Source organism: Carassius carassius, chromosome 50, assembly GCF_963082965.1.
Source record: "Carassius carassius chromosome 50, fCarCar2.1, whole genome shotgun sequence".
Taxonomy (NCBI): Eukaryota; Metazoa; Chordata; class Actinopteri; order Cypriniformes; family Cyprinidae; genus Carassius; species Carassius carassius.
In genome coordinates this window covers 18862535-18879941 of record NC_081804.1, presented here as the reverse complement: position 1 = coordinate 18879941, position 17407 = coordinate 18862535, and the positions used below count along the sequence as shown (strand labels likewise).

The following is a 17407-nucleotide window of genomic DNA, read 5'->3' as shown; positions in this document are numbered from 1 at the left end:
ATATTGACCTGGCGTTGTGTAGATCTCTCCAGGAGGAGGAGGGTGGCCCTACCCCTAATATAGTGTGGTGGGAGAGCCGAAGGAATACTTATTGAAGTAGTCGCAACGACGACATCACTAGCTAGGCCGCATATTCCATCGCCAGATCCGAACCAAGCGAAGTGAAGGAAGACGGGTGTCCTTTCCGTACACTGAGTGTGGTGGGTGAGTCTTCGTGCTGTGAAAACCTATAATTTTGACGTGGTGTTGTATATTGCTGTGGGCTGCTGTGTATTGCCGTGTGTCCTGTCAGATAAACCCCCGCCTTCACGCACTTCGGCGTGGGAGGACAAGGAGATTGCTGGTCCTGGCCTAGTTCAGTACAGTATATGTTGTGAGCGTGCTTCAGATCTCCGGAGATAGCACGGTACGCTGTGTCCAGCCCAGAGGTGAAAGCCATCCAAAGCAGAGTAACTGTGTTTTGTGTCTAAGTTGATACCTGTGGAGAGGAAAGGAAAGAGAGTGAGTAACACAAGGAGAAACAGAGGAAACCTGTACTTACAGTGCGCTGTGTTCAGCCCAGAGGTGAGAGCCATTCAAAGCAAACTAACGGTGCTATTGTGCCCAAGTTGATATCTGTGGAGAGAAAAGGAGAGAGAGGGAATAACACGAGGAGGAATAGAGCGAACCCTGTACTTACAGTACGCTGTGTCCAGCCCAGAGGTGAGAGCCATTCAAAGCAAACTAACTGTGCTATTGTGCCCAAGTTGATACCTGTGGAGAGAAAAGGAGAGAGAGTGAATAACACGAGGAGGAATAGAGCGAACCCTGTACTTACAGTACGCTGTGTCCAGCCCAGAGGTGAGAGCCATTCAAAGCAAACTAACTGTGCTATTGTGCCCAAGTTGATACCTGTGGAGAGGAAAGGAGAGAGAGAGTGAATAACACGAGGAGGAATAGAGCGAACCCTGTACTTACAGTACGCTGTGTCCAGCCCAGAGGTGAGAGCTATTCAAAGCAAACTAACTGTGCTATTGTGCCCAAGTTGATACCTGTGGAGAGAAAAGGAGAGAGAGTGGGTAACACGAGGAGAGACTGAGGGAACCTGTACTTACGCCGCTGCCTGTGGAGAAAGAGAAAGCGAGTGAGCACCCAAGGAACGAACTGTGTGAACCAGTACTTACTGTGAGCTGTAATCAGCGAAGAGGTGAGAGCAAAACCAAGCTGAACTAACTGTGCCTGTGTGTCCCAGCCGCTGCCTGTGGAGAAAGAGAAAGCGAGTGAGCACCCAAGGAACGAACTGTGTGAACCAGTACTTACTGTGAGCTGTAATCAGCGAAGAGGTGAGAGCAAAACCAAGCTGAACTAACTGTGCCTGTGTGTCCCAGCCGTTGCCTGTGGAGAAAGAGAAAGAGCGTGAGCACCCAAGGAATGAACTGGGTGAATCAGTACTTACTGTGAGCTGTAATCAGCGAAGAGCCGTTGCCTGTGGAGGAAGAGAAAGAGAGTGGGCACCTCGAGAACGAACTGAGTGAACCAGTACTTACCGTGAGCTGTATTCAGCGAAGAGGAGGAAGAAGGAGGGCGCTACGGATACCTAAGGCTCAGGCCGGGGCCCGAGCCCCACGCCCCGGATCCCCGTGGCCCCCTTGCTCCCTGACCTCTTCCCGGCCATAGCCCATCTGGAGGGCCGAGTCAGAGTTTAGTTTTAATTGCCCTTTCCCTATTCCCTAAGCTATTTTTAAATATTTAAATAAAGATTGTTTTATCACTTACTTGTTCTCGTGTTGCTTGGCCATTGGGTCGGGTTTGGGGACCTCCTCGAGGTGGAAGTTGAGAAGGGGTGTGGCTTAGTTAAAGCATAGCCAGCCCCTGGGTGTGACAGATTTGGCGTAGTCGGCAGGATTTCCACCTCGAGTTGAGTAACCAAGGTCGTCCAATGACCGACAACGCGGGGCTTTCAGCCCAACCCCGTGCCATGCCCGTTTTTATGGGGAGCCCCTGGATTCAAAAATATGGGGGGACAGAATCCGAGGTACGATTGTCTGAATGGAAGGCTCAACTAGAGTACTTGGCCGACCTACAGGGCCTTAGTGCAGCCCAGCGGCTTCAATTTGTGTTAAACTCCCTGGATGGAGAAGCGCGGCGAGAGGTGCATGCCGCCCCCGAAGCCGTTAGAGCCAACGCCCAAACCGTGTTCCAGTTCCTCACTGAACAGTATGGTGACCACACCCCCGTAGCTGTCCTTCGCTCCCAGTTCTTCAATTGTAAGCAGGGCCCCCGCCAACCGATTAGAGCTTTCGCCCTGAGGTTGCGAGAGCAATTCGCCCGACTACAGACCCGTCGGGACCACGGGTTGGGAGATGGAGAGACTCTATTGCGGGACCAGTTTCTTCTGGGGTTGAAGGAGGGTCCGGTGAGACAGAGCCTACGTATCCAGTTTCGAAGGGACCCGGGTCTTACGTTCGAAGATCTGAAGAAAGAGGCACTGGCCCTGGAAGGTGATGAGACTGAGGTGAGTGGTTCCCCAGTGTGTGCGGTTGTCAGTGAAGTAGCACCAGCACAACCCGGAGGCCCTGACTGGAAGCAAGCACTGAAGGCTGAACTTTTGAAAGATGTCCGCGATCAGATGTCTGAACTGTCTAAAGCCCTCGTAGGAGAATTGCGCCAAGGACGGGCGCGGGAGGAACCACGGCCGGCGCCCCGAGACCGAGTGTACTCAGAGGGAGGCCGAGAGCCGTTCAGGCGCCCGAACCACTTTAACCGGCCCCGTTTCGAATGGGACGAGCAAGGGCGACCCATCTGCAACCGCTGTGGCAAACCAGGTCACTATAGCCGCCAGTGTGGGCCCCGCAGGGCGTCAGAAGGGGGTTTTTAGGTCGGCCGGCCACTGTGGGTCGTGTGGCCGGGACCCCTCGAGAAGACCCTGGAAGAGGATATGGCTCTAGGAGCCAGATGATTGGGCGTAGCCCCGTGGCGAAGGTGAGAGTGTGCGGCAAGGAGATTCAATGCCTGGTAGACACAGGCTCCCAAGTGACGTTGTTTGCTGAGAGTTTATCCGAAGAAGTGTTTGGGAAACAAGGGGCACCAGGGGCGGAGGCCCCCTGGCTTACTCTGAAGGGCGCAAACGGCCTCGACATCCCATATATTGGCTACCGATTGACGGACCTAGAGGTTCACGGAGTGATGGTCCCCCAGAAAGGTGTGATTATCGTGCAAGACCATTGTCTGGGTGCACATCGAGCCCTGTTGGGCATGAATGTCCTCGCTGATTGCTGGGAAGAGCTATTTCGGGCTAGGCCCGTATCGAAGATACCACCTGCAGAGAGGCCCAAGTGGGAGTGTGTGGTAGCTGACTGTCGAAGGGTGCAAATGAGCCAAGTCCGCAGGGAACAGGAAGAGGTAGGAAGAGTGATGTGTCGTTTTGCTTTGTCTGTCCCCGCAAAAAGTGAGGCTGTTGTGTGGGCGCGAGTACCGCCCCGAAGAGCGGGCCCAGAAGAGTGGGTGCTGGTGGAGCCCCATGTGGATTGTCCACAAGTGGAAGTGGCACGAGGACTATCGACGGTCCGGCGGGGGAGAGTCCCCGTGAGGATACGGAATGTACATCCATACGCGGTGCAACTACATCGGCACCAACGATTAGCCCGTCTGACAACGGTTACATCCCACCAAGTAAGGGAAGAGAGGGATATTAGTTTTCGTCAGGTGTGCCCCACTGTCATCGAGGTGGCCCTGACACAAGTAGACACCCCATGGGGTGGTATGGAGAGGAGTGTGCCGAGCCACCTGGCGGGTGAGTCGTTACAAGGGGAGGATTTAGAGCAGGCACAGACACAGAAGTTACAGGCCCTCCTTCGGAGATGGCAGCATGTGTTCGCCACCCACGATGAAGACTACGGATGCACCCAGGTGGTACAACATCATATACCTACCGGGGATGCAGGGCCCAGCCGGGAGAGGTATCGCCCAATTCCGCCCACTTTGTATACCGAGGTACGTACACTCCTGCAAGGCATGCTGAAGCAAGGAGTTGTTAGGGAAAGCAGCAGCCCGTGGGCGGCCCCCATAGTGCTGGTGCAAAAGAAGACGGGGGCTTGGAGATTCTGCGTGGACTACCGTAAGCTGAACCTCGTGACTAAGAAAGACGCTTTCCCTTTGCCACGGATCGAAGATTCGCTTGCCAGCCTCACGCAGTCGGCATGGTACTCTACCCTAGATTTGGCCAGTGGCTACTGGCAGGTGCAGGTGGCCGAAGCAGACCGGGAGAAGACTGCCTTTACAACCCCGTTTGGACTATTTGAATGGGACCGGATGCCTTTCGGGCTCTGTAACGCTCCGGCCACCTTCCAGCGGCTGATGCAGCGGTGCTTGGGAGGTCAGTTAATGGAGTCAGTATTAGTTTACCTGGATGATGTGATTGTCTACTCCCCAGATTTTGATTCACACCTGAGGCACCTCGAGGAAGTCTTTCGGGCCATGGAGAAGTACGGATTGAAACTACAGCCCAATAAGTGTCACTTACTACGGAGAGAAGTCAACTTTCTGGGCCACGTGGTCAGTGCGGCTGGAGTGTCCGTAGATCCTGGAAAGGTATCGGCCGTGAAGGACTGGAAGGCCCCGAGGACAGTGAGGCAAGTGCGATCCTTTTTAGGATTTGTGGGATACTATAGGCGTTTCATAAAGGACTTTTCAAAAATTGCTAAACCCCTTAATCAGTTGCTGGTTGGCACAGGTCGTAACCGGGGCCGGGGGTCGCCCAACGTAGACTGGGATGCAAATTGTGAGTCGGCGTTCCAGACATTGAAGCAGGAGCTGCTACAGGCCCCTATCTTGGCATACGCAGATTTCACAAAACCATTCCTTTTGTATACAGATGCCAGCAATCTCGGGCTGGGAGCGGTGTTGGCTCAACGGCAGGACGGAGTTGAGAGGGTCATCGCGTACGCCAGCCGGAGCCTCCACCCAGCCGAGAGGAACGATGCGAACTATAGTTCTTTCAAATTGGAGCTGCTGGCGTTGAAGTGGGCCCTAAGTGAGAAATTTAAAGACTACCTCTGGGGTGCCAAGGTGACGATCATTACAGACAATAACCCATTAGTACACTTACAGACGGCGAAGCTGGGAGCCGTGGAGCAGCGGTGGGTGGCCCAACTGGCCAACTTTGACTATCAACTACAGTACCGACCAGGGCGTGAACACATGAACGCGGACGTCCTCTCAAGGCTGCCCGAAGCGGAAAGCCCCGGAGGGGCCAGCCCGGAGGAGGGCTATATGGTAGGAGCAGTAGAGGCACCAGGCAGCAGACAAGAGGCCGTGCCTGAGAACTGGGGATGGGATCCCCGTCGGTGGAGGGAGAGACAGGCCAGGGATCAAGATGTGCGGCTGGTAAGAGAATGGCTGGAACAGGGCCGACGGCTGACGCCAGCGGAGAGGTTAGCCCAGACGGATACTGGGAGGAGGCTGCTGGGGCAATGGGACAGGCTGGAGCTGAGAGATGGCGTTTTGTGCAGAAGGGTCAGTGACCCGAAGTTGGGCGAAGAAGTACGCCAGATCGTGGTACCCGCAGATGAGGTAACGGCTTTAGTTTCGGCGTACCACAACCAGTTGGGGCATCAGGGACAGGAGAGGACCGTGTCCCTGCTTAGGAGATTCTTCTTTTGGCCCGGGCTAGAGGCATCGGTGCACGCCCTAATTCAAGCTTGCCCGAGATGCATATTGTTTAAGTCCAGACGGGAGGTCCGAGCGCCAATGGTACCCATCCATGCGAAGGCCCCCCTTCATATCATGGCTATGGACTTCTTGACACTGGGCCGACCACGAGATCGCTACCAGAACATCTTGGTAATAACGGATTTGTTCACAAAGTACGCTTGGGCTATCCCCACCCTCGACCAGACTGCAACCACCACCGCTACAGTTTTATGGCGGGCCGTCTTCCAGACGTTCGGATGCCCGGAGTTTCTGCACTCCGATCAAGGAGCCAACTTTGAGTCCAGGGTAATTAGAGAACTATGCCAGTTGTACGGTTGCACGAAAACTCACACCACTTCGTATCATCCTCAGGGGAACGGCGGCTGTGAGAGATTCAATCAGACCCTATTGGGGCTGCTGGGGACCTTGGACCAACAACGGCAGGGCGATTGGGTGAGTGCCTTGCCAAACCTCCTACAGGCCTATAACAACAGTATACATAGTACTACGGGTTACGCTCCCACTTACCTGATGTTTGGCAGACACATACGAATGCCTACTGACCTGGTCCTAGGAGTGATAGCCGACCAAGAGGAAGCAAGTGTAACGGAGTGGGTGGGGCGCCATCACCAGCGCTTGCATTTCGCCTACGAGCAGGTGTCGAAAAGGATACAGACGGCAGGAGAGAAAAGTAAGCGGTTGTATGATCGGACTGCTAGAGAAGCCCCTCTACTGCCAGGAGAGAGGGTGTTGGTGAGAGATAATCGGCGGCAGGGGAAGGGGAAACTGAGTGACCGTTGGGAGGCCACCCCTTATGTAGTCTGCCGGCAGCAGAGGCCGGGGCAGCCGGTCTATACCATCCGGCCAGAAGGGAAGTCAGGCCCCGACCGTGTGGTGCACCGGAACATGATTCGCCCATGCCCTAACTACCCTGAAGCCGTGGAAGAAGTCCCCACGGAACCTGTACCAGCGGCCCCCTGGATTGAAGGTTGGGCTGTGGTACCAGGGAGACCCGTGGTGGCACCACCCCCGATCGCCCCGAGAGAACCAGAAGCAGCCCCTGAACAAGCTGAGCCCGATTCACCAGTGAGACGATCCCAGCGAGAGAACCGAGGCCGACCCCCTGCCCGCTATGGGGAGTGGACAGCCCGAGGACGTTCTAGGGACTAGAACGGATTGGCGGGGGAGGATGTCACAAGGTGACGATCTTTAGGGGCGGAACCAAAATTCGGGAAGTTTGGTTCCGCCCGGAAGTGTTTCCGCCCGGACCGGAAAAACAGAACACCGGAACTTCCGGTAGCGCCGTAAGAAGGAAAATCAGGGAATTCGATGCACCTGTGCCTAGTTAGGGACAGCGGTTGGTGATTGGAGGATACGCTGGACAAGGCAGTACTTAAGGCCAAGTTATTTTACAGTCTGGGAAGCTCTCTTTGGTGTGTGTGAAGCACTGGGTTGTGCCCGTCTTGGTACGCTGCTGGTAGCTGTCTAACTCTCTCTCTCCCTCAGGCTGGAATTGTATGATTGTGAAGACATCGCGAACCTTAAAGGTTGAGAAGTGAACAGATTATACGGCGAACTGAGACGACGTGAAAAAGGGGATTGGAAGTGGCATTGATGTGAGTACTAAGAGCCAGTCGAAAGTGCCCTGTATATTGACCTGGCGTTGTGTAGATCTCTCCAGGAGGAGGAGGGTGGCCCTACCCCTAATATAGTGTGGTGGGAGAGCCGAAGGAATACTTATTGAAGTAGTCGCAACGACGACATCACTAGCTAGGCCGCATATTCCATCGCCAGATCCGAACCAAGCGAAGTGAAGGAAGACGGGTGTCCTTTCCGTACACTGAGTGTGGTGGGTGAGTCTTCGTGCTGTGAAAACCTATAATTTTGACGTGGTGTTGTATATTGCTGTGGGCTGCTGTGTATTGCCGTGTGTCCTGTCAGATAAACCCCCGCCTTCACGCACTTCGGCGTGGGAGGACAAGGAGATTGCTGGTCCTGGCCTAGTTCAGTACAGTATATGTTGTGAGCGTGCTTCAGATCTCCGGAGATAGCACGGTACGCTGTGTCCAGCCCAGAGGTGAAAGCCATCCAAAGCAGAGTAACTGTGTTTTGTGTCTAAGTTGATACCTGTGGAGAGGAAAGGAAAGAGAGTGAGTAACACAAGGAGAAACAGAGGAAACCTGTACTTACAGTGCGCTGTGTTCAGCCCAGAGGTGAGAGCCATTCAAAGCAAACTAACGGTGCTATTGTGCCCAAGTTGATATCTGTGGAGAGAAAAGGAGAGAGAGGGAATAACACGAGGAGGAATAGAGCGAACCCTGTACTTACAGTACGCTGTGTCCAGCCCAGAGGTGAGAGCCATTCAAAGCAAACTAACTGTGCTATTGTGCCCAAGTTGATACCTGTGGAGAGAAAAGGAGAGAGAGTGAATAACACGAGGAGGAATAGAGCGAACCCTGTACTTACAGTACGCTGTGTCCAGCCCAGAGGTGAGAGCCATTCAAAGCAAACTAACTGTGCTATTGTGCCCAAGTTGATACCTGTGGAGAGGAAAGGAGAGAGAGAGTGAATAACACGAGGAGGAATAGAGCGAACCCTGTACTTACAGTACGCTGTGTCCAGCCCAGAGGTGAGAGCTATTCAAAGCAAACTAACTGTGCTATTGTGCCCAAGTTGATACCTGTGGAGAGAAAAGGAGAGAGAGTGGGTAACACGAGGAGAGACTGAGGGAACCTGTACTTACGCCGCTGCCTGTGGAGAAAGAGAAAGCGAGTGAGCACCCAAGGAACGAACTGTGTGAACCAGTACTTACTGTGAGCTGTAATCAGCGAAGAGGTGAGAGCAAAACCAAGCTGAACTAACTGTGCCTGTGTGTCCCAGCCGCTGCCTGTGGAGAAAGAGAAAGCGAGTGAGCACCCAAGGAACGAACTGTGTGAACCAGTACTTACTGTGAGCTGTAATCAGCGAAGAGGTGAGAGCAAAACCAAGCTGAACTAACTGTGCCTGTGTGTCCCAGCCGTTGCCTGTGGAGAAAGAGAAAGAGCGTGAGCACCCAAGGAATGAACTGGGTGAATCAGTACTTACTGTGAGCTGTAATCAGCGAAGAGCCGTTGCCTGTGGAGGAAGAGAAAGAGAGTGGGCACCTCGAGAACGAACTGAGTGAACCAGTACTTACCGTGAGCTGTATTCAGCGAAGAGGAGGAAGAAGGAGGGCGCTACGGATACCTAAGACTCAGGCCGGGGCCCGAGCCCCACGCCCCGGATCCCCGTGGCCCCCTTGCTCCCTGACCTCTTCCCGGCCATAGCCCATCTGGAGGGCCGAGTCAGAGTTTAGTTTTAATTGCCCTTTCCCTATTCCCTAAGCTATTTTTAAATATTTAAATAAAGATTGTTTTATCACTTACTTGTTCTCGTGTTGCTTGGCCATTGGGTCGGGTTTGGGGACCTCCTCGAGGTGGAAGTTGAGAAGGGGTGTGGCTTAGTTAAAGCATAGCCAGCCCCTGGGTGTGACATGTGCGCATTTCGGATGGGTTAAATGCAGAGCACAAATTCTGAGCATGGGTCACCATACTTGGCTGAATGTCACTTCACTTCATAAGTGATATTAATATCTACTGAGATCCATTTCAGCCTAAATAAAAAAAGTTAGGATTAACCTTAAACCAAACCATATCCATAAACCTAAAGTAAATAGCCATCATGTTCTAAATAAATAAATCAAGCAATTCTGAGCTACATAACACCATATTGTATTTCTACTTTGTAGTCAGCTTTTAAGACTGAAGACGTGTATGCTTCCACTGAAAATTTAAAAAATAAAATGAGTTTCATTAATTAAGCTGTTCTTCAAGTTCGATGAAATTAAGAAGATTAAGAAATAAAAATTGTGTACATCCCTTTGTAGTGTGCCGACAAAATTGCGTTAATTGTCTATCAATCGCCTTTAAAGCAAGGGAGCGCAGAAGAGAGAGTGAATCGACTCAAACCACGTGAAGCTTTGGCTCATGAATTTCAAATAGACCCCGGTGACGTCACTTTGCAGCCTTCCTACGCAAAAGAGCAGCAGTTCTGATTAGTCTATGCTGACGTTTTTTATTTAAATGTCCAATAGTGAAGCCTTTGGTTATACATATTAATATGGGAGGGATTCCCATAGCCACAGGGATCGCCATCGGAGACCCGAGACACACCGGACCGGAGTAGACAGATCTGACCCTCTGAGAGAGGAGTGGACGGGCAGACATCGGGTCACGAGATTTGATTCGACAACTATAATAAATCCACATTATATATATATCAGACACTTGATTAAAATGAGTCGAGGAAAGTCGAGTAATGAGACGCTTATAGAAATGGACCGAACTGGCGGTAAGTGTCTTCAGCACGCGATGTTTAAACATATACACACACTTATGGTCAGTTTATGTTTCTTTCAAAAGTTAGCTAAAAATTTGTTCGTCATTTCTCTTATTCAAATTACGTTTTTCAACTTGTTGACTTTAGTAGGCTAGATTTAATAATAATGAAGTTTTAACAAACTTAAAACAAGGTATTTATATGTTTTACTAAATAATTTGTGCTCGTTAAAAAGAATTTTTAAAAGCAAAAAATACAAAGATTGATATCTTGTAAGATGAAAAGTAGACGCTATTATCATTCATTAAGAAATCTGATCTTGAAATATTACTAAGAATATACAAAGTTGTTCTTATGTTACTTTATGAAAATCAGTTTCAGAGTAAAGGCAGTTAATCATAGCTTTTTTACAGAATCATAACAGTGTTATAGCAAACCAGTTTTATCTACACACTTTCAGATGAACAATCTCTGCTGTTATATGAAGATAACTCTTTATAACTGTGTGTAGCTGTAGTCTACGAATGTGAAAGTGAGCTATCAAACAAGCCATTTAAAATGAAGCTAACAATTATTATTATTATTATTTTGCATAGCAATAAAGATTCACTTAATTTTGATTGACATATTTTAGGACAGAGTTCCTCAATCCCGTTTTGATCCAGCTAATAAAGAGCTTTTTTTTTCTTGACCATTGCCACAAAACAAGTCATCTAAAGGCTATTTTAGGGACAGGGTGTGAAACTGGAAGTGAGAACGCTTGCAGATACCGCAAACTATGAACATGAAGCATGCAACATTTTGTGGTTAGTCATTTATATCAAACGCAAACAAACAAAAAACATTCATTTCAAAATGGTATTAACATTACTTAGAAAGTTTGTTATGGGTCAAATGGCAGTGAAAGGCCTTCATCAGCTTATCAGGGGACTCCTTTAATGCTGTGCACATCATTCTGGGACAGAAGAAGACAAACTGAAGTCAGCGACATTCAGTCAAGTCTGACAAAGTCAGTGATATTCACTGACTCATATCTGTAGTCGCCTTAAGTCATATTTGGATTCAATATCAAAAGTGAAAAAAGTCAAAGTCATGACACTTGCCAAGTATGGTGACCCATACTCAAAATCGTTGAACACACACACACACCGTGAACACACACCTGGAGCAGTGGGCAGCTATATATCCAGCGTCCGGGGAGCAACTGGAGGTTCAGTGCCTTGCTCAAGGGCACTTCAGTCATGAGTATTGAGAGCGGAAGAGGGCTGTTCATTCACTCCCTCCCACCTACAACTCCTGCCAGCACCGAGACTCGAACCTGCGACCTTCGGGTTACAAGCCTGACTCTCTAACCATCAGGCATTAGCTGTTGTTTAAATTCTGTTTTACACCAGTGTTTTGAAACACAGTGTACTGTATACCACAGAGCAGAGTAGATCTGGGCTGTTAGTGCTGTAGTCAGAATCTCTCCTAACACTGCAATGACATAAAAAGAAAACGCATTGGCTGTTGGCACGTAGAGAGATTATGACAGAGAAGGGAAAGTATCTACATGACCGTGACATTTCTGTGTATGTATATTACACAACTCATATTTAATGGTCAGCAGCAAATTATGTTTACTTTATCCTTACATTTATTTATTTGTACTCAGTCGTCATTGTATTCCATTGCATTGTATGATTTGAAACAGAGCTTGGCTCATAAAATCATCTCTCTAAACCCCGCTTTTACCCCAGGTTAAGTGCAATGTGAAAAGCCCTAGAAAAGCACACATAGACACACTGGTTACCACACACAGCAGCATTTTCAGAGAGTCGACCTTTATACAAGTAAAAACTTTAATTGAAGATAAGGATTAAGTTATTTTTGCATTCACACTGTTCTTGTTCTCATCCATCTTCATTTGGGTTCAGGTCATGGTACATTTTGTTTCTGGAACATTTGCATTTAAATATTTGATTATTATTATTATTATTATTATGATTGTAAATTATTAAATTGTTTTATACTGTATCATGATAAATGTTGAATAAATCTGTTTAATAGATCTGGCTCCTTTATGTGTTCATTTGATGATAACTATTATTTGGTTTAGCGTGAGGTGCAGCTAAACAAGGTATTATTGTATGAGATGAGTCAGCATGTCAGTTCAGACAGTCTAGACCTTCATCAAATTTCTATCCCCAAAAGTGAGACAAATTGATTGTTGTTGGTACTGTTCATATTGTTTTATCAGAAGGAATTTACATTGATTTCACAACAGCTCATTTTTTTGAAGAAACAACCGGAAAAAGGAATTTGTTTGCTGAAGTCGAGTGAATATTTATTAATAATCCTTGTTTTGTAATGTTTGTGTTCCAGAAGAAAACAATGGCTTTCATGCCAGTCCGGATAAGGAGACTCTTCAGCCTGAAAATGAAGAGGTAAAAGCTCTTACACATTCAAACACCAGTTCAAGTCCTCAGTTTCTGAGCTGAATAATTTGATAGTACTGTCACAAACCCTCTGAAAAGACCAGTATGGATTTCCATGTCTTTCCAGACTGTTTTATGCTGGTTAGTGGTGGTTTCGTGCTGGTTTGACTTGTGGTTGCTGTTTACCTCTAAATAATTTAGTCAACCAGCATGGTCTTCATGGCCTTCACTTGAATCAGCAAGGATATCTTGCTGTTAGTGTTGTCCAAAGACCAGGTACTTCGAAACCAAGTCGGTACTAAAAAAATTAAAATGTTATGGTACCAGGTTTTTTTAAGTACCGGTGGTACTGAGTACCCGGTTCTTGATGCAGTATCCGTAAGGTGCGCAAATGTGCTCTCTTCATAAAAGCACTAAGAGATGGCGACATCAAACAAAAGAAGGAAACACCAAACTAAAAAAACACTTTAAAAACAGAAACCCAGATCAAATGAAAGAGTAAGTTTCATTGAGTTTCCCATACACTGATGCATTTGTGGCGATCTGCAACAATATCAAAACTGACCGCCACAAATATATTTTCCAAAAGGCTTTGACTTCCTTGAATAGACATGAGCACTGTGTGTCAAAGTCGAAACCCAGTGCGGATGTTTTTATATCACTGTATGTCTGAAGGAAACCGGCTGTCTTCAGAAAATTATGGATGTCATTTTTATTTCATCTTGCCTGTTATGCCTGAGCAGCGTTTGTGAGCGCTTATTTGATTACAGCCATACCGGAGAAACCTCTCTCACCCACTCTATGAGTGCCTCCTTTGCATATATGCCTAAACAAATAGAGTGAAAGGCTTTTTTTAATAAGCATGTTTTTGTGTTCTGCTTTGGAATCAAAACTGGTACAGAGAACCATGGATTTTCACTGGTATTGATACCGAATATTGAAATATGTGGTAACACTACTTTCTGGTTAAGAAGCCTGCTGGGAAGACCAGCATCCAAAACACAATGCTGGTGTTTGTAGAAGGGAAATACCTCAATGCTCTGTGGTGCAACTATCTCATTAAGAGGTGAAAAAATCCCATAGAATTACATTAAAGATATAGAACATTCTAACTGCGTATCAGCAATCCCAGAAAAAAATCAGCAACAGCAAAAGCAATGCCCTGAGCAACTACCCACAACCCACCAGTATGAGTCGAGCTCTCGTGCTGCAGTTGGTAAAAATATTAGCCAATCAGCATCGAGTGTTCACTTTCAGCAATGAGGAGTGTTGAGAAAAGAAACCTCGTAGAGGACGCTAGCCTCCCTTCTTGTATCAACCAATCATCATAGAGACGTTATATTACATGCTATTAGTTTAAACATCTCGCGCTGCACTGATAATGATCCAAAGACTTATGATGAGTAGCCATATTGAATATTTGATCGGCGACAGATTTACCAAGCTTTCATTCAAACAGTATATATACAGGTACAAATAAAAAAAGGAGAAAATGCCTAAGCTGGATATAGGCTACAGCAGTCGGCTTAATTAAAAAGCACTACAGGCAGCTCTCTTTTAACACAGAATTTGAGAAGGGATGGATGTTTGCTTCAAGTGACAGACCAGGTAAAGGATATCATATTATCTTGTATGTGTGTCGTTTTCTTTACACTTTCTGACTAAAAGACACCAAAAAGCCATTTTAAAGTGTTTAAGCAAATAATAATCCCAGACCAATACAATTAGTGTGCCTCCTCTATTTTAAAATCCACGAGCAACACACTAGCATCGTTTGTAATCTAATCATTTTTGCATTTGTTGTACATCCCGATCAACAGAAATCAGAAGCAGGTGTCATATATCAGGTTATGAGTTTACAAGTTAGTTGTGCATTATTTAAAAAAATCCAGCATCGTTGAGATGAATAGATAAATAGACATGCTGTGATTCAATAGAGTGGTTTTCAAAGAAAAGCATTTATATATGTCCCGTGAACAAAGTGTGCATTATCAAAGGACAATGCGCTAATAAAGAGCTGTTTATTGCATGCACAAGACACACAGTGCCTGGAAACTCATCAATATCCACATATACCTTATCAGCTCATATTGATGCTCAATGATCAGGTTATGTTTGTCAAGACATGTTTGCTCTACCATTCAAATCTGCTCACCTTTCCCCATACATGCCCATTAGTTTGCATATGAAAAATAAGGTGTACCTGTTCCCAAAGAGCTTCCCCTGTCACTGCAGTTTTGATAATCTGGTTTACAGTTTTATAGTTTCAGTTCGATGAATGTTGCTTTCAGAAACTTTCTTTCAGATCTTACATTTGATGGCTTAGTTCATCCAAATATGAGCATTAATTTGCTCATCCACATGCTGTAAAACTTCACAGAATCATACCAATCGTGTTCATATCATATGAACACAATGTTCATGCTGCTGTTTTGCATATCATGAAAATCAATTGGGATTGTGGTTCTTAAGCGGAAAAAATGGCAACATAAAGTATCTTTAGGTCCATATGACTTAAGGATTTGTGTCTCCTCTTTCATTGCTCACAAATCTTCATTCATACTTTCACCTAATCAGACTCGGCACATCATGATACCTAACACTCTGGTCTCATATGTCTCATAACTGATCATGATGTGTTGACTTTAAATCTATGCATGCATGAAGGAGATTTTAGAGTTGTGGCAGAGGGGAGGATTTTCATAGTAACATAAATAACTATATACATTTTGATCAGTTTCTCAAAAACTTATCTTAAGGCTTCAGAAGACTTGAATATGAGTCAAGCTGACCAAGTTTTTATGATACTTTTATGGTTCTTTTTTGCTATTTTTGGAGCTCAACCAACCACCATTCACTGTTCTTCATTCACTTTCACTGTATGGAAATGAGCATTCTTCAGAATTTCTCCATTTGTGTTCCATGGTGAAAATAAAATCATACCGGTTTTGAATTTATATTTATGTGTGCGTAAATATTTATTGAATTTGAATTTTTGGGTGAACTACTCTGCTGATCTTTCCCCCTTCTCAAATTCCTCTGAGTCTCCTCCGATGAAAGACTTGGAGTTGAGACTGAAGATCACTTCACATTTCCTGTTATCTGTCCACCACCCTTCTCAACCCTCTTCTTGGCCTTTTATGTTTTTATGGTTTTAAATTTCTTAGACTCCCATCAGTTTTAATTACATCAAAACACACTGAATCTTGATAAGCGCACTCAGTGACTGTCTCCCTTTTTCTTCTCTCTATCTCTGTTCTCTGTCTCTTCCTGTTGGTTTAGTATGTTGAGTCTTGTGTCTGTTTGCTCAAGTCATTCTTTAGTGATTGTCTGTGAGCAGTGTGAGAGAGAACACACTGAACCACAGCAGCACCTCACCAGCTTTATAAGTGTGAGAAGCCAGTGTGTTAGTTTAAAATGTGTCTTAAAGGCGCCATATCATGAAAAACACGTTTTAATTGTTTGCATGGATAGGCACTGAAGCCTCTTGCATATTTTGCAATGATTGACATTAAGAGACCCACTGATGTATCTTACAATAATCGGTATTGGTTGATAAAAGCAATTTATTTAATTGTTGGCCAAATTGTTCAAAATCAGCTAATGATCAGTGCCGATTATATATAGAACAAGTCAGACTGCAACTGATGTGTGTGAAGTAAATCTCTTTGTAGAATGTACTTCACACTTTGTATGAATGTAATGTCAAAATCCTCCCCCCTCCCATCCAAAGATGGCTCGCAAAGATCTTTGTGCTTTCTTCTCATAAGAAACAAAGTCTCAGCTTTCAAATCCTGTACATTCTATCATGAAATTCAAACGATGAATGCCATTTTGACACTTTTAAATGTGACGTGACAGATCACTGGAGCACCTTAGTTCAAGCAGAGTATCTTCCACTTTAATTAGTTATAGCACAAAAAATAAACATGAATGAACATTAGAAGGTACAGTATGTTGAAAGATACAGTAGCTTACCAAAATGTATCATAACTAATGTAATCACTCATTCATTGTTTCAACCACGGAAAGATGTTAATTAAACAGATTGTGAACGGTATGTCCCTTTAAATTTCATTTTCCTCAGCAAAGTTACCCACTGTTCACAGTACATTCGTTAGATAAAACAACACTAAAGAGGAGCTTTTTTACTTACAAGTATGTTTGAATAAATCTGGCATGAAGACAGGTATTCATGAAGACATTTCAGTGTGATTATGACATCTGAAAATAAAAGCAGTTGAATATGACAGCTACGTTGTTAGTTTTACCCTTTAATATTATACTAATGTAATTATAGTAATAGAGTTCTCTGTGTAGTTAACAGCATCGCTTAGGAGGGATTTTTTTTCGTTAAGAAAATCAAACTATCAGCAGAGAAATTCAATATTGGTGCATCTCTATTTAACATTGTGCTTTTCTCTCCTCACACGAGTGTTTGTAGGTCCATAGTGATGGCAATGATTTACTGCTGCTGTCGTTGATAACTTGTGAAACCAAAGGGTTTCATGCAAATAGGACCATTTGTGTCCTTGAAACTTAAAGCTCGAAACTGGAGTAATATCCCAATATTGCTGCTGATAACATGCTTATCAGATTTTTAAAATTTTATATAGAGTTCATCTGACTTCATTATTACAATAACTAATAAATAAATGAGTAACGGATGAATATCAAGTGGACTTGCTACTATTGCTATTGCTGATACTTTATTTTAGGATTAGGGGCTTGTTTAAAATAAATAACCTAAGTATTAAACATTCGTGCTAAAGGGATGCATGAATTAAGTCTTGTGGCTTTTTTGAGGAGAAGTGTGCTATAATTTTAGTAAAGTTAAAGCTTTTTAAGAAAATATCTAGAAAATTTCAATAAATCCACAATTTTATCCCAAAGTTTGGTCAGGCTAGCCCAATAAAGTTTTCAGAACAAACAGTTTCATGCTGAAGAAAGCCCATTATTCACAC

General features: G+C 45.6%; 1 protein-coding gene across 1 annotated transcript in view; it reads left to right on the top strand.

The window, feature by feature from the left end:
- The first annotated feature begins 9971 nt into the window (after positions 1 to 9971).
- LOC132133739 (anoctamin-5-like) overlaps positions 9972 to 17407 on the top strand; it is a 35373-nt gene continuing 27937 nt past the window's right edge. Inside the window, exons 1-2 of the mRNA XM_059546672.1 lie at positions 9972 to 10038; positions 12391 to 12452. Coding sequence (XP_059402655.1) covers positions 9984 to 10038; positions 12391 to 12452 — 117 coding nt within the window. The 5' untranslated portion in view covers positions 9972 to 9983. The remainder of the gene's footprint in view (positions 10039 to 12390; positions 12453 to 17407) is intronic.